Source organism: Aphis gossypii, chromosome 2 (genome assembly GCF_020184175.1).
Source record: "Aphis gossypii isolate Hap1 chromosome 2, ASM2018417v2, whole genome shotgun sequence".
Lineage (NCBI taxonomy): Eukaryota > Metazoa > Arthropoda > Insecta > Hemiptera > Aphididae > Aphis > Aphis gossypii.
Window position 1 is genome coordinate 9,904,696 of NC_065531.1, and position 21,911 is coordinate 9,926,606.

Genomic DNA, 21,911 nt, shown 5'->3' on the forward strand with positions numbered 1-21,911 from the left:
TATTAATAAATTAATTTAGCGATTAAAGTAGAAACGCACTCAGAGGCTAACTTACCTTCGTATTTCCTATTTTTCGAAGAATAGGTTCCCATCTTCGCCGGGTTCGTAAAATATAACAAATTAGTAAGACAAGTAATATTTTTTTTTATGAATAAATATAAACATAGATGTTTCCAAGATGATAAAAAATGATATTTAAATATTTTATTATTTCAGTGGCTAGTATAATATTTGTGGTTGGGAGTCAAAAGCTGATATGTGAAAAAAATTAAATTTTTAGGTTAGACTTGTAAATTATAAGTCTATGGCCTATGTGTTTATCGCACAATTATATTTTTTCAAATCTCAGGATAGATTATATGACTACGTTATATGCTCTACGAGTTATACTAGTTATTATAATTTGCATATTATATACCTACATATATTATCCATCTATAGTAATTTTTTAGTAGTATATAATAATAAATAATAAATAGTTAATCATGTCGGTTAGTTCAGCAAAAAGTACATCGGATTCCGATGATGAATTTTTTTTGGATATGTTATTTCATCTACCAAGGCCAAGGCTTTTTCGGGATAGAATAAATCCTCTCGAAGAGTTTGATGCCTTCGATTATACACAATATAATATATATATACATACACATACCAGTGGCGTAGTTATGGGGGGGGGATATGGGGATAGATCCCCCCCAGAGCCTTTTTTTTAATGTTTAAATCATTGACTTATTGGAGCCCCCCACTTTATGTTTAACCAATAAATTGTATATCCCCCCCCAGAACAAAATCATAACTACGCCACTGACACATACATATATATATTGTATATCAATGGATTTACACTATACAGTTACACCCAGGGTCGGACTGGTACAAGTCTTAATTTTCATATTTTAAAATTAAATATATTGTCATTGTTTTAGTAACTGTATTTGAACATTTTTTAAGGTTTCTTATTGATTTTATATTCACAAAGTAAATTAATATTAGGTCTCGATAAGGTTAAGTAGACAGATGTTTTTATTATTGAATATAAATTATGATATTAAAAATAATATAATTTAATACACTGTTTACCAATTCGAGTCTAGGTTTCGTTCGTAACAGATGAACGGCCAAATATTTCATTAACTGATAGGTTTAAAATAGAAACTTTTAATTATATATCTAATTTATATTTGTGCAAATAGCTTAGATAAACGACTTAGAAGTAATTCAAAATTACTTAGTGATTGCATTTGCTTAGGTCCAAAAAATTTTAGTTCTATATAAAAAGTGAAGTACCTGCAAACGCATTATGAGAATTTTCACTCCTAACAACTATTGATAGAAATTCACTAGCATATGAAATACAACAATTCGCTTTACAGTTTAAATGTTTAATTCTGTTACTAAAATATGAAAATTACATAAGCTTTTATTGATATTAGATTTATTGAGCATTTGTCATTGTCTAGATAGTATTCTTACCTTTAAATTTGATAATAGGTAAATTTACTCTAATATTAAAGCTAATGTTACAAATTAAGTTTTGCTGAATGCAAATTTGTCATGATATAGGCATGTTAATAAAACAGAGACAACACGTGTGTGGGTTTGGCGTCCTCTCAATAAATACAAAAATTAACAAGTAAAAAGCGGAGCTAACAATTTTAAGTATAACCTAAGGGCCCCTTGATCAGATTGCAGACTGGGCCTATTGACGCCAAACATACATACATTGGTGTATGTTTGGTTACGTCTAACATACACCAATGTTTGTTTATTACACTTATTATAAGAATAGGAAATCTCTAAATTTATTATACATGCAATATTGCAATTACATCTATATAAAATAATACTATATTTTAATTAATAGGTTTTCAAAAGAAAGTTTTGGTGTTTTTAATGCATCTTATTGTTGAATATGTTAAACATGGAACAAAAAGAAATGTTGCACTATCTCCAGAAGTACAAGTTTTAATAACTCTTCTTTATTATGCTACTGGAACATTTCAAGTAAAACTTATATAATATATTAAATTACAATAAAATAAACATAAAAATTAAAGTTTCACTATTAAATAAATACATTAGGCACAATTTCAATTTTATTCTTGGGGAGGGAGGACTAGAGAAAATGTACAATATGTATATATGTATAATATTGTATATAATATACATGTCCCGGATTATTTCTTGGATTTGGGAGGGGGGTGGAGCAACGGCTAAGTTTAGGGTCTTAGCCTTTCCCCCCCCCCTATTTGCGCCTAGGATAAATAAATTTTAAAGCAATAAATACAAATATATTAGTTATACAATTTTAATTTCAGGTAGTTATTGGTGTCATATCAGAGTTAATAAATCTACTGTATATAGAACTAATAAAAGAGTTTCAACTGCTATTGCTCGTCTTTAACTATCAGTTTATAAACATGCCTCAGAACGCACATGAAAGAAGTATAGTTTTCACAGGGTTTTAATGGTTTTATAAAATAAGAAATTTCCCATGTGTTATTGGTGTTATAGACTGCACTCATATACGAATACAGTCTCCTAATAGTGATATTGGTGAACGGTTTTGTAATAGAAAAGGGTATTTTTCTTTCAATGTTCAGATTATATGCAATAACAATATGGAAATTATGAATATTGTTTTTGGTAAACATAAATTATTATACTGTACCAATAGACCAGATAGTATAATTAATAATTATATATTATAGATGGCCAGGATCTGTTCATGACAGTACAATTTTCGACAATTCTTTAGTCAGAGCAAAGTTTGAAAACCATGAATATGGGAATAAAGTTTTTTGATAAGGGATGGTGGTTATCCATGTCGACATTATTTAATGACTCCACTCTTAAACACGAGAACACGAGCAGAAGAAAATTATCAAATAAATAAACAACTAAATCAATACTTATACTTACTAAAGAAAACTACTAATTACAAATGTACTGGGTGATTTCTTAAGCATGCTAACAACTCCCATTTTCTCTTTAATAATATATTTATTTAAATTCTGAACATTGTTGCTATTCAAACCATAAATGTTACAATTACAAGGTCAATAGGCCACTTGTATATATTAGGTACTTGTAAAGTCAACTTTTAGTACAGGGTAGGCAGTAGGTACTACATTATAATATTACTTATGTGTACGTCATGTGTTAGTAAAATGTTACTTATTAGTTATTACTAAAAGCAATGTAGTAAAAAGGGTTCCTATTTGAAAAATATAAGTTTGTGTCATCCTTAATTGGTACAAACAATTTCAAGTAATATGGTATTCAAATGTATTTAAATATGTTTAAATTCCAAAAATTTTAATTTGAATAAATGCAAAAATTAAGTATACAAATAGGATGATGCAAGTAAAATTGTATTTTATATTTATACAGAGAGCACATATTAGTACAGGAAATGTTGAAAGGGTCTTTGGAGTTTGGAAAAGAAGATTTCCTATTTTAGCTGTTGGAATACGCATCAAACTAAGTACTCTATGGAGACTATTGTTGCCACCGCTGTATTATATAATATCTTATTATAACATCGAGATGAAATGCCACATAATGAAGAGCCAATTAGTTATTAGACCGGAGTTCTTACATGAATTGAACGCAAATCCTATAAGACAAACTGGAAATTTAGTCAGATCGCAATTATAATCAATTCAGTTTTTTCTTAGTTGAAAAAAATATTTAAAAAAGCGGGCAAGTGAGTACCGCTCTGCTGTACATTAGGTGCCGTATGGATCATTATTATATACTATAGGAGTGTTAAATTTGAATCCAATGATAGTTATCTTTGTATACGAAAAACGATTCTGAACGAAGATGATTTGTCAGCCTAGGATATAATTTCTAGTGGTTGGTGAAAAAGGTGGTTTATGTTTTAATGGCCTGAATACAAGAAAATTTAAGTTCTTTTATAATAATTGTAAGCTAAACTAATGAAAAACCTTGTATTAAATTTTCAACTCTTAGCTACTTATACAAAAATTTTTATGAAATATACCTACAAAATAATTTGCAAGTATTCATAGTTTTGACGAATTTTTGTCAATATTTGAACTTCAAATGCTATTAAAAAAAAATTGTGAATATGTATTCTTATAATTTTTTAATCACTATAATGATAACTTATGAGGAACTTTGCATTAAATTTTCAAGTATTTTGATAGGGCCAAAAAGATTTTATCAACACATAAAAAAACAATTTTCAGAAAAATTGAAAATTTCAGTTGTCTATAAATAGCTCAAAAAAAGTCAAAATATTTTGAAAATTAAATCACGTAAAGAAAACGCGAATCTTAATAACTGGTAAAATTTCCAAGTATCTACGACTTATACTTTTTAAATAATAACAAATATTTAAAATCGTTAGAGGATAAATCGTTATCGTTACGCTATTTCGTTAAAATTTAAAATTCAAACGCACTTAAAATTTTTCCTATAATGATGCTTCGAGTTTTCTCTATAGATACTTGAAGGTAAACTTATGGAAAACTTAGTGTTGTATTTTTAATCCTTAGTTATAAACACAAAAAATTTTATGATTTTTCAACTTCAAATATTTCGCAAATATTCATAATTTTGACGAATTTTCGTCAAAATTTGAACTTCAAATGCTAATAAAAAAAAATTGTGCCTATGTATTCTTATAATTTTTTAATCACTATAATGATAACTTATGAGGAACTTTGCATTAAATTTTCAAGTATTTTGATAAGGCCAAAAAAATTTTATCGACACTTCAAAAAAAAATTTTCAGAAAAGTTGAAAATTTCAGTTGTCTATTAATAGCTCAAAAAAACTCAAAATATTTTGAAAATTAAATCATGTAAAGAAAATGCCAATCTAAATAACTGGTAAAATTTTCAAGTATCTACGACTTATACTTTTTGAATAATAACAAATATCAAAAATCGTTTGAGGCTAAACCGTTATTTAACGCGGTTTTGTAAAAATTTAAATTTCAAACACTCATAAAAATTTTTTGTCTGAATCCGGTAGAGTTTTTTTTACAGATATTTGAAGAAAAATGTATGGAGAACCTTGTACCAAATTTTCAAAACTTAGTTATAAAAGAAAAAAATTTTATGATTTTTCAACTTCAAAATTACTTGCAAATTTTCGTGTTTTCGACAGATTTCGTAAAAATTTGAACTAAAAACGCTTATAAAAAAAAATTGTGACTAACGATTTTTAATTTTTTTTAGCTACAATAAAAACAACTCATAAGGAACCTTGTATTAAATTTTCAAAACTTTTTGGTCATCCAAAAATTTTTTATCGACACTTTAAAAAAAATTTCTCAAAAATATCGAAAATTTCAGTGGTCTATAAATAACTCAAAAAAAGTCAAAATTTTTTGAAAATTTAACTATATACGGATACCACTGACATTAACATTTGGTGAAAATTTCAAGTATTTTCAGTGATTAGTTTTTGAATTACAACCATAAAAAAAAATCGATTTGGTCGAAAACTGGTTTTGCGTAAAAATTGCCGTTTTTCCGTCATTTTTTTTTTGTTTTTCTCGATTTTTTTGAAAACTGTTGGAAAATGTTAACTTTTTACCTCTATAATGCACCAAGGATATTCACTTTTACATCGGAAACCACCCCCATTGTTTGAAATTGGAGTATTATTTCGACTAGTTACGCTGTACAGACAAAAAAAAAAAAAAAAAAAAAACACACATCAATGTAAAATCAATACATTCTTCACTTCATTCAGAATCTAAAATAATATTTTACAACTTTTTTAGCACAGTTAATTTAATACAAATTAGATATGTAAGTAATAATGTTAATAATAAAGAAAAGTTTATTATGTATAAAATACAATTTTAAGATTTGATTTAATTTTAAGTTTTAACAAAATGTAAGAATAAAGAATATTAAAAACTATATTTAATCGAGTAATAATTAGTAGTGAAGCCCATACATGTATAATGTCTATGGTAAAGTCACGGTATAGAATCTTCTATACCGTGGCGACGGCGTCGTCGGTTCAATAACGAAAAAAAAAAGGTACCTATAGCCTATAGCAGGGGAGGCCAAACTATTTTTGGTCACGATCTACTAAAAATATACTTCACCTTTGAGGATCAACTTCCATATATTTTTTTTTTATTATTGAATAACTATAATTATTGAGAAGCATATAGAGCGTGTGGCCCTAAAAATTAATTCTAACATGATCGACTTTGAAATTTTCCAAGATCGACCGGTCGATCGCGATCGACTGTTTGGCCACCCCTGGCCTGTAGGTTATAGTAATAGTACCTTTAATAGTGTATAATAAGACATATTATGAACATTCAAAAAAATACTAAGTACAATGCTTGTACAAATGAATAATGATTAATATTTTAAATTTTTATCACATATATAGAATATAATACCACATTTTTTTTGTTAGTAAGTGAGTCAATGTTGAGTTACAAATGTCATGAATTTAAAAATTCCATAATAATAAGTAATAACAATTAACAAATGGATCAAAATGACTCAACCTTATATACACATTCTTATCGGAATAGTTATCAGGGTCTAAATGACGCAGATCATAAACATATGTATTATGTATATATGTAATAAATTATCTTAAGGCGCACCTCATAAATTGTAACGAATTTAATATAAATACAATGTCTGCTATTAGTAATGACAGTAAGTGTAATTGCACTTATATTTCTTCAGTACAACAAGTAAAATATCTAGGTATTAGTCGTATTACTATAAACGCTAACCTTAAATGGCAAAATCATATTATTAATACAACTAGAAAGCTCAGACTGTTGTTCTTTAAATTTAAAACTATTAGCAACATACCATCACCAATCACAATGAGAATGGTATTCATAGCTATGGCTCAGTCAATTTATGCATACGGTATTGGGAGTTGGGGAGGTGCCTACAAATTACAATATACATCTAAATTCATTTGAAACCACTATAAATTCTCTTATTAAAATATCTTTTAAAAAAACCCTATAGAATGAGCACTGTATTGTTATATACAGAATGTAATCTTTTAAATTTAAATCAATTATATGCACGTCATATACCTATTATCGAATATGTTTTTCCTTGATGTTCAAAAATTTAAATTTAAACATAACCACTGTACAAGAGCTAAGCAAACCAATATGCATTTAATTCCTAAGTGTAGAACGGAATTTGGAAAAAGAAACCCCTTGAATTCTGGAATTAAGATGGCTATGGAATTAAATATTGACGTTGGTTTGTTTAGAATCTTTAGATTTTATAAGAAAATGGTAAATGAAAAAATTTAATTACTAATGTTTTGTCGCCGCGACAAATCTTACGATATAGGGCAGTTGTTTGCCGCGACTCGCATGGACAAGATAATTTGGCTACCAAAATAATTACAATAATAAATTATGTTATTGTATATATATATATTAATATGACACTGTCACACTGTCACACAAGGTTACAATTATAATATAATGACACAGGGCCCCGGAATAATAATAATAATGAATTATAAATAAATAAATAAATAAATAATACAAATAATAATACTACAAAATTATAATATCTAATATACACAGTTATTAACTTACCAGGAAAGTATACAATTTATATAAATAAAAAGAAAAACGACCTGATTCCGGCGGTGGGTCGATCCGACGATCCAATTTGGTAGTCTTCACTTGTACGGTGAAATGTTATGAATAGTTTAACGAAGTAGGTAGGTATTATGATCGTATCTTGTATAGAAGATACGGCCACGGCGGTTATTGAATATAATATTAATTATAACGACCAAAAAAATGGTAAATTAATATTTTACACAATTATACATACATTGCGGTCGGGGCGCAAAAAACGCAACCATATCAATTTTGACAATATAAAAAAAAATCGTACTCGTGCGAACTCGCATAAAGTTCAAGACAAAACACGTGGTTTTTCGTGTCACCGGGCGCACACGTACGCAAAAAATGTGTCGCACCTACCGCGGCAACAACACGCACGACCGATGTCGGGCGAAAAAAAAGCGAAGTGCCAAAGGTGTGAAGACGACGCGACAAAGTTGACGCGTCGACCCGGAACGACGGCGACAAGACGCGGCAATCACAGCCGATCAGATAATGGCTCGTGCCGTGGTGACCTTTGGTCATTGAAAAACGCGCCAAGAGGGTCTGTGTTCGAACAACTAACATAGATAATTTTTTTTTATTTTAAATCTGTATTCCAGTCAAATTGTTATATTTATTAATTATTATGTAATTCTAAATTATTTAAAAATTTATATTTATGATAGCTTATTTTCACTTAATCAACTATGATCAACTTATAATGTGTTAATTTAATTATTTAGTAAATGTACGAGATATTTTTAAGAACCTTGTCTCCACAACAAGCCTAGCTTACGGAGACAATCATTATATATAATGCCAAATTATAATAAGTTTAAATATTTGTAATATTTACATGTATGTATACATTTCTATTTTAAATGAAAACAAATAAATAATTATAATAATATGTATAATAAGACGTAGATCGAATTGTCAGTATACCTAGTAATATACTAGAATATGGTATTTGTATTTTTTAAATAAAAAACAAAAATTCAACGATCTGAAGTTCTGACGACCAATATTATATTATTATACGAGATTCCCGCCAAAAGTGTTGGGCACAACAAGTGAACGCCGAAACTTCACGCACGCGCATCCGTGTAGCGGCTGACAGCGGTACGCATGCGCGTCCGGCAAGCCGTGTAATAGGCTACGCGAAATCCCGGCGATCGGTTTTCGTCGGCCATCTTTCGAAAACCGTTTTTTCCCCTTTTTTCGGTTTATTTTTTTTTAATTTTTTATTCCATTACAATGCCCGTCTCGTAGTAAAGCGCGGTCCGCCGGCACTGTGCATTTGCCCGCTTATTTTCCGTCGACACGTTCGCTTAATCGCGATACTTGCGTTCGCAGTTTGTGTGACACGGACTACAATCTGTAGTGGTCGTCAGTCTCAGCGTAGAAACATATTTGCGGTCAGTCAATTTGCATCGGTCAATCGTTTTGGAGGGAGGAGAGGTAAAAACTTAAGACAATAACACCGACATTTCACCCGCCGGGTAACGCGTACTCTCGACTCTGCTGATTGTTGCGAATTTGCATCGCATTTTTCGCGCTTAAGTTTCGATCGTTTTTTTTTTATTTTATCTGTTTTTTTTTTTTTATTGTTTTATGCTGTTTGCGGGTTGCTCGTCTACAGACTAGATCAGCCATAGAGACTAAGATCCGTTATTTCGGTTACTGGAACAATACGCCGATAGGTATTGGGTAAATGTGTATAAACAATTTTAATTACAATAATAATAATAATGAGTGCGATAACTATCACATTCGCGTGTTAACTAATCACGCATCGGTGGCAGCTCAACGACTGTTTTAGACCGTTACAGCGTCTCGGCTTGGCGCACCGCCGTCCAAATCCGCGACGCACATTCTCATCGTCGTCTTCTTATCCGTTTTTGATCGATAGACTTTCCCGTCTTCATTAATCTGAGTACGTCTGTCGGTCGTATATCCGCATTTTTATAGATTTTTCTCGTTTCGTTCTTTATTTCTTGTGTTTTTTCTCATACTTTGACAATCAATACTTTTTATAGGTCTTTAATGATAGGTATTTGATATAACAATCATTGACCAATGAGTATTACTTTTTAACAGGTTTGCGTTCACTACAAATATAGAAAATATTTGGGTCCTTTGCTTATTACTTTGTAGCTTATGATTTTTTAATAAAATATATGTCTAATTTCTTCAGAACGTTCACATTTGTTTGTCAACAACTTCACTGTCGCCGGTATGGCGTCCATAGAAAATGGGACGCCTCCTGTGGCTTCCAAGTCCAAGAAGACCGCTGTTGAAGAGATCTATCAGAAGAAATCACAACTTGAACACATATTACTTAGACCTGATACATATATCGGTAAGAAATTTTAATTTTAATTTTTGTTTGTATTACTTTAATTTTATATTAACCAAATGTTTTTTGTCGTGTAGGCTCTGTCGAACCTGTCACAGAATCTATGTGGGTTTATGATACTGATGAAGATTCCATGATTCAAAGAGAAATTACTTATGTACCTGGACTTTACAAAATTTTTGATGAAATATTGGTGAATGCTGCAGATAATAAACAGAGAGATCCCACTATGGATACAATTAAAGTTGATATTAACAAGTAAGTGAAATTTCAATTTTAATTGTTATATAATGTCATAGATATTTATATATATTATATTATAGATGGTACTTTAAAGTAATTAATTAAGACAATATCTGATTGAACGTGTCTTGTACTTTTTAAGCTACACAAATTCATCTCGCACATCAATAAAATAAAAATGTTGTATTTTATGATGGTACACATAACATTCAAATATTGTATGACATTTGACGACAATTGATTTAAAATATTTATTTAATTGGAAATACTTATGGAACTAAATTTTTGTAAAACATTTATTTACACTGTACAAAAACAATTAATTTAATATAATATGTATATTGAATTCAAAAATTAGATTATAGAGAAGAAGCTATTTCCTTCTAAAAACAAGAATTTAGTATTGACCTTTTGGAGACATTCAATGCTTTTAAATTTTAACATTTAAATGTATATAATCATAAAAGATTACTATTAAAATATAATAGTATACTTATCCTTGAATATTTATTATATTTTTAAATGCCTTAATTATCTGGTATATTATATCAATAGACACATTTTTTATTTCCTATCAGACATCTTACATTTTTGATTAGTATTATTTAGTAATTATCTTAAATATAAATACTTTTTATTTTGAATTAAATTTAAAGGTAACATTGAATCAAATTTTTTCAGAGATGAAAATATAATATCAGTTTGGAACAATGGTAAAGGTATTCCTGTTGTTGAACATAAGGATGAAAAAATGTATGTCCCTACTATGATTTTTGGACATCTATTAACTAGTTCTAATTATAATGACGAGGAAGCAAAAGTTACCGGAGGTAGAAATGGATTTGGTGCTAAGCTCTGTAATATATTCAGTAATAAATTTACTGTTGAGACTGCTAGCCGTGAATATCGCAAAGCATTTAAACAAGTAATATTTTCATTTATATATTTTAAATAAGTTTTTATTAATTTTATATTACAATATCAAGACTTGGGCAGATAATATGGCTAAATCTTCAGATCCGTCCATAAAAGAAGTGAAAACCAATGATTATACAAAAGTGTCTTTTAGTCCAGATTTAGCAAAATTCCGTATGACATGTCTTGATAAAGATATCGTTGACTTAATGTCACGACGTGCTTATGATGTTGCTGCATCAACTCGTGGTGTAAAAGTATACTTAAATGGAAAACTTCTTCCTGTGAGTAATTTTAATTTTACTTTTTAGTATTAAATTCATTGTTTATTACTAAATCCTTTAATTATTGTTTTCAGGTTAAAACCTTTCAAGATTATGTAAATTTGTATATCAAAGGAAAAGAAGATGAAATAGGAAATCCTTTAAAACTAGTGTATGAAAATGCTGGACAACGATGGGAAGTTGCAGTTACCATGTCAGATACTGGTTTTAAACAAGTGTCTTTTGTCAATAGTATTGCTACAACCAAAGTAAATTCTAAATAGTTAAAATATAATTTATATATTTAAATTGTATTATTTATGACTTATAATTATTTTATAGGGTGGTAGACATGTAGATTATATTACTGATATGATTGTTAAACAACTAGTGGACATAGTAAAAAAGCGTAATAAAGGTGGTATGGATTTGAAGAATCATCAAGTTAAAAATCATCTATGGGTATTTGTTAATTGTCTTATTGTTAATCCAACATTTGATTCTCAAACAAAAGAACATATGACTTTGCAAGTAAAGAATTTTGGGTCAAAATGCACATTAAGTGAAAAATTTGTTACTGGTGTAAGTTTCTTTGAACAATACTAAATTTTCAGTATATTTAATACAGTCGATTCTGATTTTTTAGAACACATCTGTTTTGTGTTAAATCGAACATATAAATTTATTTAAAAACTGATTTTTATATTTTTATTATTACAATGATATTAGGTATACTCTAATTATCTATTTATAAAAATATATATAAATAACATTTAACACATCACATTTGAACATACGATAAGATAACATATAATATGTAACATAAATTTAATCTAATAATCAATTACACGAGTCACTCGCAATTGTCGGACTATTGATCTATTAATATACCCGATAAAATGTTCCAATTATCTGGATAAGCGGTGAAAGTTAACCCTACAAGTATATATTTCAGGGGTGGCCTAACTTTTTTTAGTCACGATCTACTAAACATATACTTCACCTTTGAGGATTGACTGGCATAGAGCATTTTTTTATTATTGAATAACTATAATTTATTAAGAAACATATAGGGCGCATGGCCTGAAAAATAAATTCTAACATGATCAACTTTAAAATTGTCCGCGATTGACTGTTTAGCCACCCTTGATATATTTGTTTTCGTAATTGAAGAATTGTCCTGATTAATCGATTTCTCTATTAAGCGGAATTGACTATAGTGTTTGAAATAATGAGTATTTATTTTAAGATGGTATAATTAAAATTATCTATTAAACATTTCAGGTATCCAAATGTGGTATTGTTGAAGCAGTACTTAGTTGGGCTAAGTTTAAAGCCCAAACTCAATTACAGAAACAAAGTGGTAAAAAACAAAGTAAACTCAAAGGAGTGCCTAAACTTGAAGATGCGAACGATGCTGGTACTAGAAATTCAATTGACTGTACATTAATATTAACAGAGGGAGATTCAGCTAAATCATTAGCAGTTTCTGGATTAGGTGTGGTTGGTCGTGATAAATATGGAGTTTTCCCACTTAGAGGTAAATTGTTAAATGTTCGCGAAGCATCTCATAAACAAGTAAGTTTGTTTTTATCTTTAATCACCTTGTATTTACATATAGTAAATATTCAAATAATTATTTAGATTATGGACAATGCAGAAATAAGCAATATTGTTAAAATTGTTGGATTACAATACAAAAAAAAATATGAAACAATGGAAGATTTAAAATCATTGAGATATGGAAGATTAATGATAATGACTGATCAAGATCAGGTGAAAATTATTTCATTTTTAATAAGACATTAATACAAATATTTGTATTGTTAAATTAGTAATTAGTTTTGTCAGTATCAAATTAATGCATAAAAATAAAATAACAATCATCAATTTTGATTTTTTTTAGGATGGGTCTCATATTAAAGGATTGATAATTAACTTTATTCATCATAATTGGCCATCATTATTAAAATTACCATTTTTAGAGGAGTTTATTACACCCATCGTAAAAGCAACTAAAGGAAAAGAAGAAATATCATTTTATTCATTACCCGAATTTGAAGAGTGGAAAGATGCTACAAGAAACTGGAATAAATACAAGATTAAATACTACAAAGGTTTGGGTACCTCAACTTCAAAAGAGGCTAAAGAGTATTTTCAAAATATGAAGCGGCATAGAATATTGTTTAAATATGAGGATCCTGCTGATGGTGAACATATTGAAATGGTAATAAATAATAAATTTAAACATTGTCTATAGTTTTTTTCATCGCAAAAAATTACATTTAGGCATTTAGCAAAAAATTGGTTGATTCTCGTAAAGAATGGTTAACCAATTGGATGGTTGAAAGTAAAAGACGTAAAGAAGCAGGGTTAGCAGAAGAATATTTATATGAAAAGAATACCAGGGCTGTTACTTATAAAGATTTTATAAATAAAGAATTAGTTTTATTCAGTAACATGGATAATGAACGGTCTATAGCATCAGTTGTTGATGGATTAAAACCTGGATCTAGAAAAGTAATAGACAGTTTCTAAATTATTAAATTAATAATGCAAAAATCCTCAATAGTATTACATTTAATTTTTGGATTTTTAAAGGTCTTGTTTACTTGTATTAAAAGAAATGATAAACGTGAAATAAAAGTTGCTCAATTAGCTGGTTCTGTTGCTGAGCATTCTGCATATCATCATGGCGAAGTGTCTTTAATGTCAACAATTGTCAATTTAGCACAAAATTATGTAGGAAGTAACAACATAAATCTATTACAGCCCATAGGTCAGTTTGGTACTAGACTTCAAGGTGGCAAAGATGCAGCAAGTCCTAGATATATTTTCACAATGCTCAGGTAATTTTATTTTATTCTAATTAATTTAAAAATTTGAAGGTATTAAAAGTGAATTGTATAAAACTTTAGTCCCTTGACGCGATTGATCTTTCATCCTCATGATGATCCATTGTTACATTATCTTCGAGATGACAACCAAAAAATTGAACCTGTGTGGTACATACCAATTATTCCTATGGTTTTGGTGAATGGTGCAGAAGGTATTGGAACAGGATGGATGACTAAAATACCCAATCATAATCCAAGAGAAGTTATTGAAAACATTAAACGAATGTTAAGAGGCGAAGATCCATTACCAATGGTAATTAAAAACTAAATTTAATTATTTTATTTTATATTTAACACAATAAATTAAATTTGTATTTTCTGCAGAAACCTTGGTACAAAAATTTTGCTGGACATATTGAAAAACTTTCTGAACAAAAATTTATCAGTAGTGGTGAAGTGGGTATAATTGGACACAATAAAGTAGAAATTACAGAACTTCCTGTTGGAGTTTGGACTCAAAATTATAAGGAAAGTGTGTTGGAACCTATGTTAACTGATACTGATAAATCTCCAGCTGTTATAACGTAAGTAGAAAAAATTGATTGTTCTAAATTTATTAGATTTTATAATTGTTTTATTATTTTTTTTCTAAAAGTGATTATAAAGAGTACAACACCGATACTACAATTAAGTTTGTTGTAACCATGAATCCAGAAAAACTTCAAAAAGCAGAAAATGAGGGTATCCACAAGTTTTTCAAGTTACATTCATCTATTGGTTTAACTTCTATGGTAAAATTTTAAAACGTGTATGATAATAGTTTTTAAATTAATATTCATCATTTTGATTTTCAGTGTGCATTTGATAAAGATTGTGTCTTAAAAAGGTATGACGCTACTCAGCAAATATTGCGTGAATTTTATGCTGTTCGATTAGACTTTTATGGTAAACGTAAAGCTTATTTGGAAGGTATGTTGGGTGCTGAAGCTGCTAAATTAACAAACCAAGCTAGGTAAGTAAACAACACAAATTATTTTACTGAAATTGCATTTGCAATGACAAATATGTTTCAATTTTGGTCTTAAAAGGTTTTCTTGTATTTTGTTGTTATAAAAACAATGTTATAATAAATTCTTGGTAGAAGTTGTTTTATAGTAATTTCAATAATTAATGGTTTTTGCTAAAAAAATATTTTAGAGTTTTTAGATTTTGAGTGATCAATGAATATATTAGTTTTTTGTTGTTGTCTAATACATAGTCTTTTAAAATTAAAAAAAAAAAAATTAAGAATGATTTTTGGCATCAAATTAGATCTAGTTGATACTTAGTGTCATAAATAAAAAATTCCTAGTACTATTCAAAGTATTATTGAGAAAAAATTTTGTAAATCAGAAATATTTAATTTTATTAATACCATGTTCTTCATTTTATTATTTTGTTATAATTCAAATACGAACAATATTATACATTCTTAACATTTTCACCATATAATTTATGTAAGTATTTTCTTGATAATATAATATAATTATTTGTTTTAAAATGTTTCTTTTTATAGGCATTTGATATTTTTGATTTCTGTATAATACAACATATTTATAAATCAAAAGTGTTGATTTTTTTTTATATATTAAATTTCCATAAATTCACAAATATATATACAAATTGTATTTTTATACACATTTTAAGTTCTAATAAGTTATTATATGTAAATTAAATGTTATTTATCCTAAGAACTTGAAACTTGCAATATGTATATTATTATATTATTCTATACATAAACAATGTATAACTTTTTCAAAATAATTAGACCAATTTTAAGTTGGTTATATGACTAACCTATACTATTACCATACAATTCTATAGTATGTTGTAATAATCAATTAATTAATAACAATATTATATGCTATATTTTTAGCAAAAATAGCTCAACATAACATACTTCCAATAGAAAAATAAATAATATAAAACAATTTTAAAATATTCTAAAAATTAAAAATTCATGTTTTTTCTACTCGAAACTTTTTTTTTATGCAATGCCATATAAATTAATTCTAATTTAACATATTTATTATAGCAACCTACTCAAAACACACTCAACACCACTACACAACAGATTAACTTCCCTTGTTTCTTTTTTTATTTAACTATAATATCGCTAAAATTTAAAGTTAGAAGTTATATTTTAATATCTTTTAAAATCCAATACAGTATGATTTTCATTTGATTTTTATTTTTAAATTAAATTATGTAACTATCTTGTCTTGAAATAAGATACTATAAAATAACTATTTAATACCTATTCTTAGTTGTATACTTTTTGTTTACTTATGTGCTTAATATGTATTTTACTTTTTATCATTTTTAAGATTTATTGTTGAAAAATGTGATGGAGATTTACGAATTGAAAATCGTAAGAAATCAGAAATGGTTAAGGAATTGGTAAGACGAGGTTATAATAGTGACCCTGTCAAGGCTTGGAAATTAATTCAAGATAGAGAATCAGTATTGGTAAGTAATTTATTTATTTTATTTGTAAAAAAAATAATTATATAAACTATATATTATGGTTGTATACATTTTACTCTTGTTTTTACTTTGTAGTTAGATGAAGCTCAACGAGTTGCTGAAGAAACAGAAGAAGATGAAACAGTTCCATCAACTAGTACCACATCTAAAGATGATGAAAATTTAGACTATGATTATTTGCTTGGCATGTCCTTCTGGCATTTAACATTGGAGAAAAAGAATGAATTGTTAAGAAAGAAAGATGAAAAATGTACTGAATTAGATGTCTTAAAAAAAAAATCGCCTGCCGATTTATGGACTGAAGATTTAGATGCATTAATGTCAAAAGTATGTACAAATTATGTGCATAAAGTTGTTAAATTTATATTTTGCACTTAAAAACCTTAACAAACTATTCAAACATATGATTTGGTATAACCGCTAAATTATTGTTTTATAAATAATTACATTTTCCAATAGCATAAATAGGTATAAAACAATTTATTGAATACATTTATTTCTTTAATTTTCTTATAATTTATTTGTACTATTAGTTTTACCATATTAGTGTTAATTTTTAACTTTCAAAATAAATACATAATTAGTTAATAAAAAAAAGTAAGTTAAATTCAAAATTTGCAAAATATGAGGTTGACTAGATAGTAATAAGCAATAACTCATCTTAAAAGAGTTTTGTTAAATATCTAATATTTGTTTGATAATTATTGTCTATTTAAAGTAAACTTATCAGCATTTAGGTACCTAATATTTATATGTGTGTTCTTAAATTGGTTTAAATAAAACATTATTTTATTTTACTTTTTTTTTTTTAGACTATTGAATGAGATATATAAATTCATTAAGTCCTAAGCCTTGTTATTATACTAAATAATAATAAACTATATTTTTATATTTCAGTTGGATGAAGTTGAAGAAAAAGAAAGACTTGATGAATTAGGTGATGAATCTGGAAAATCAAAAGCTGCTAAAGGTGGTAAATTAGTACTTGGTAAAAAAAAAACACTTATGGCTGCTGATTCTTTGCCGTCCCCTGCTGCAAGACGTGTCATTCCTAAAATTGATGCTGAAATGTTGAAAAAAGAAGAAAAACTATTAGCTGCAAAAGAAAATAAAGGAAAACGTGCTGAAAAAAAGGTATTTTACTTAATTATTTATTTATTTATTTTTAGTTAAATATACCTAAATTGTTATAACTTATGTTATTAGAAAAAAGGTGAAGGTGAAGAAGGAGAAGATGGAGAAGTAAAAGAAAAGAAAGCTCCTAAAAAGAAAACGGATGGTTTAAAACAGACCAAATTGAAGTTTAGTAGTAAAATTGATGATGATGATGATGATGGTGGTGGTGGCAACTTGTCTGATTCTCCTCCACCACCTCCTAGAACTGTTATGAAACGACAATCTGGTATTTAAATTTATACTCTATTTTTATTTATAATTTATTAATTATTAAAATGTTAATGTTTTTTTTTTCATTTATTTAGCTGCCAACATATCATTTAAACTTGATGATGATGATGATGATGATGAAGATGATCCGGGAAATAAATCTGACCAAAGTTTTAAAACTTCACCTATTCGTGACGTATTTTCTGATGGGTTAGTTATCATTTTAAATATCAATTAACTTAAAACGGTGAACTTATGACATTAAAAGGATGATACTTTTATTTCAAATCAATATTTTTTATTTACTTAAAATTTTATCATTTTATTTTATTTTTAGGGCTACATCAGATGATGAATTCGTACCAAAAAAGAAGAAAGAATCTCCTAAGAAAGCTGCCAAAAAAGCGCCTGCTAAAAAGAATAATGGTACAGCTAGTACCAAAGCAACAACAGATGGTGAACCTTTAGCCAAAAAACCTGCAAAAAAAGCACCGGCTAAAAAAGCTCCTGCTAAAAAGAATACTGTGATCAGTATTAGCGATGAGGATGATGATTTACCTGTAACAAAACCTGTTAGGAAACCAAGAGCAGCTGCTTCTAAACCAAAACGTAAATATAACAGCTCTTCAGATTCAGATGATGTATTCAAATCTCCATCTACTAGTAGTAAGTTGTTTATTTATACATTTATGTTTTCAAGCTATTGAAATATCTCACGCTCTTCCTATTTTATTTAGGTAAACCTCAGAAATCTTTTGACGATCTATTTGGAGATAATACAAAGAAAAAGCACGTATTATCTGACGATGACGAAAGTTTTAAAATGTCTGAATCATCAGATGAAGATTTTATGCCATCATCAGGTATTCATTTTAATGATTAAAATCATATTATTTTTTTTTTTTTGAGATGGATAAAACTTTTTTTTGATTAAAATAGTTAAAACTAATTTTATGTAATTGTATTTTTAGACAAGACGCATATTTTGAGTAATAATGTTGATCTTATTTTATTAACAAGATGTTAATTAAGTCATTTTCTATGAAATAATACATCCATAGTATAAAATTAAACCATAAATTATAAAGTTAATTCCTCTGATAAAAAAATTGAATTAGTTATTTGTTTTATAAATTACTTTTGTAGTATTTTTCTAGTTTTATATTTTATCTATCATATTATTATGGTTAATCCAACAAAAAATGCATGTTAATTATTTCATTATTCTGTTCCAATGTTAATCTCATCAATTTCTTCTATCTTGGATCTACTTGACTCATCCCCATAGTTTTCTAACCCTTTAATTTTCTTAGCTAGTTTCATATTCTCTTCTTCCATTTCTTGAATTTGACTGATCATACTTTCATAGTTGGCCTTAAGTATTTTCAGTTCTTCTCTTTCCTTAACTATTTCTGTCATATGAGTGCGAATATAATCCAACGGATCTGTTGGTCTTATTTCCAATCCATTAAGATCTGCTAATACATTGGTCAAAGCATCAATAACACCAAATTCATTTAAATACTTTTTGAAATCTTCACGTTTGTTGTTTACTGAATGATTACCTTGATTGGTCATTTTTGAAAAATGTAACAAAAAATACTTGTTCAAGTCTAAAATATTTTTGTAAATTTAATATTACTGTAACTATGCACTTTTATTTATTGTGATAATGAATCTATTTTAATTTAATTTGTATATTTGTATAATTAATAAACATTTGTTTTTATTAGGAGCCAAAAAGAAGACTTCAAGTAGAAAACCTCCTGCAAAGAAGGTTAAAGCAAAATCGCCTTTTGATTCAAATTCTGAATGAAACCATTAGTATACTTAGATTATGCATGTTTAATTGTGAATTCTCGTTATAACATAATTTTATTCTTTTCTGTTGTTTACTTGAAGAACTTACTAAATTTATGTCTCTGGTAGAAGATAAATTTAAGTACCTAATTTATGTTTAATTTAAACTATTGCTTAGGAATTTTAAGGAGCACTTGAAAATTTTCAGAAAAATGTACAATTTTTTTTTTGTGTATTTATAAATTGTATTTTTATTTTTATATGTATTTCTGTAAAATGTTATCCTCTTCTAAGTAGTACTTCTAGTGTAGAAATACCAATTTAAACAAGTTTTATCTTATTTTAATTCATTTTAATATCTTTAACAGACATTACTTGTAATTTGTAGCATTTAATTATTTTTTAGGTGTGATTGATGTATATTTATAATTAACAGAACGTTGTATTATTATAGAATAATAATGAACAATACATTTTTTTTATACATTTATTTATACTTAAATAAAATATTTACACATTTGTATGAGTGGTTTATAAATATTTAATATTATTTTTTTGTGTTTAAGAAATTCTGAATTTTCAAAGTATCAATTTTTCTAGAAGTTATAACAAATCAAATATCAATATTGGATAATAACGCATAATACATGTTAGGAATGTTTGGTGTTATTTATTATTTTTTTTATTAATATTACTGAAGTTTAGTTTGATAAAAAAATGACATTAATAAATAATTTTTTTAACTATTATTAATTGTACAAATATTGTAAACAGAAATAATAGTGTTTTATATAAATCAAGGTAATAAACGGCTTCTTTATTTCAATGATTGAAATAAATTACTGTTTTATTTTTATGATTAGTAACAATTATTAAGATAATACCTATTTTTATATAATACATTATTTTGATATTAAAAACATGTGTGTCAGATAAGAATGACTACTAATGTGTTAAATTGGTTGATCAAAATTAACCGAATAAAAATATTTACAGTTTACAAAAATACATTACAAAATGTATGTACATTTATGATTAATAAAGAGATTAGTATCTATGTCCGTGCATGTGCCTGTCCGATTGTTTACCGATTGAAAATCGATCGCTGTACTCATCATGGTCCGAATGGTGCACAGCTTGTGGTGGATATTTCTCCGTCTTGTAATGTATTTCGGGTGTGGCACCGAAGCTTTTTTGCCAATGGTGTGCCCAGTAATGATTTTGCATGGCCACCTCCTTGGGAGTCTTGGCGTCTCTGCACACCGTCACACAATAGATCAGACTACCCATGAGTGTCAAGAAGCCGAAAATGAGGAATATTATGCCCAATACCCTGTGAAAAAAAAACAAAACTTAACGTACAGGTAACAACACAATTACAATATTATGTTTATTGACTTATTGTATACTCAGTGGCATAACTCGGTAAAAAAAGGAGTGGGGTGGGCGGTGTGTCAAACTGCCAAAAATATTTGTTTACCAAAATCAAAACCATAACCTAATGATGGATTATTTTTACAAAAGTGTTAATGGTATATTATTAATTTTGTAACAAATATGATACGATAACGTTGACAATACGTGAACGTATACAACATAAGAGAAACATTAAATAAAATATGTACTTAATGCGTAATAATTTTGAGAAAACAAAACGTTTTCATTTTTAAGCATGTAATACATATTTCTATTTTATCATACAGGTAAAATAAAATAAGTAAGTTGTATTCCAAATCCAAATCGAACTAAAAAATTGTTTACATACGTCGTAACAAAATATTGAAATGACACCAGTCATCCAAATAATGTGTCCATATATAATGCTCGTAATACTATAATAATACAATATATATAATAATATAATACTCGTAATAATTCAAAAAATGATAATTGTGACCTGACAGCTTAAATATTGTGCTTGGAATTTTTCTAACGAATATTTAGGGCTCATGTAAATTATTTTCTTATTTAAA

The 21,911-nt window shown here is 27.6% G+C and overlaps 3 protein-coding genes across 6 annotated transcripts in view; 1 reads left to right on the forward strand and 2 right to left on the reverse strand.

Annotated features, from left to right (window-relative positions):
- The first annotated feature begins 8,775 nt into the window (after positions 1-8,775).
- LOC114131395 (DNA topoisomerase 2) lies at positions 8,776-20,461 on the forward strand. Of its 3 annotated transcripts, none has more exons than XM_027996594.2 (24): positions 8,776-9,070; positions 9,807-9,971; positions 10,046-10,226; positions 10,893-11,136; positions 11,198-11,410; positions 11,485-11,658; positions 11,732-11,971; positions 12,674-12,967; positions 13,034-13,165; positions 13,296-13,616; positions 13,679-13,909; positions 13,991-14,238; positions 14,308-14,539; positions 14,611-14,810; positions 14,882-15,017; positions 15,081-15,238; positions 16,593-16,734; positions 16,828-17,079; positions 17,650-17,886; positions 17,959-18,154; positions 18,234-18,348; positions 18,476-18,804; positions 18,876-19,001; positions 19,872-20,461. In XM_027996594.2, exons 2-24 carry the CDS (start codon positions 9,848-9,850, stop codon positions 19,952-19,954), a joined length of 4,608 nt encoding a protein of 1,535 aa, XP_027852395.2. In that variant the 5' UTR covers positions 8,776-9,070; positions 9,807-9,847; the 3' UTR covers positions 19,955-20,461. The 3 variants fall into 3 exon arrangements, with proteins under 3 accessions (XP_027852395.2, XP_027852397.2, XP_027852396.2); XM_027996596.2 differs by lacking the exon at positions 8,776-9,070 and adding an exon at positions 9,128-9,319; XM_027996595.2 differs by lacking the exon at positions 8,776-9,070 and adding an exon at positions 9,495-9,709.
- LOC114131397 (c-Myc-binding protein-like) lies at positions 19,302-19,790 on the reverse strand. The gene has a single exon (XM_027996600.2). It carries the CDS (start codon positions 19,714-19,716, stop codon positions 19,360-19,362), a length of 357 nt encoding a protein of 118 aa, XP_027852401.1. The 5' UTR covers positions 19,717-19,790; the 3' UTR covers positions 19,302-19,359.
- Positions 20,462-20,597: 136 nt separating the features above from the next.
- The window catches only part of LOC114131396 (uncharacterized), a 31,740-nt gene continuing 30,426 nt past the window's right edge, over positions 20,598-21,911 (reverse strand). For both annotated transcript variants that reach the window (XM_027996597.2, XM_027996599.2), the window contains exon 5: positions 20,598-21,271. In XM_027996597.2, coding sequence (XP_027852398.1) covers positions 20,986-21,271 — 286 coding nt within the window. In that variant the 3' untranslated portion in view covers positions 20,598-20,985. The remainder of the gene's footprint in view (positions 21,272-21,911) is intronic.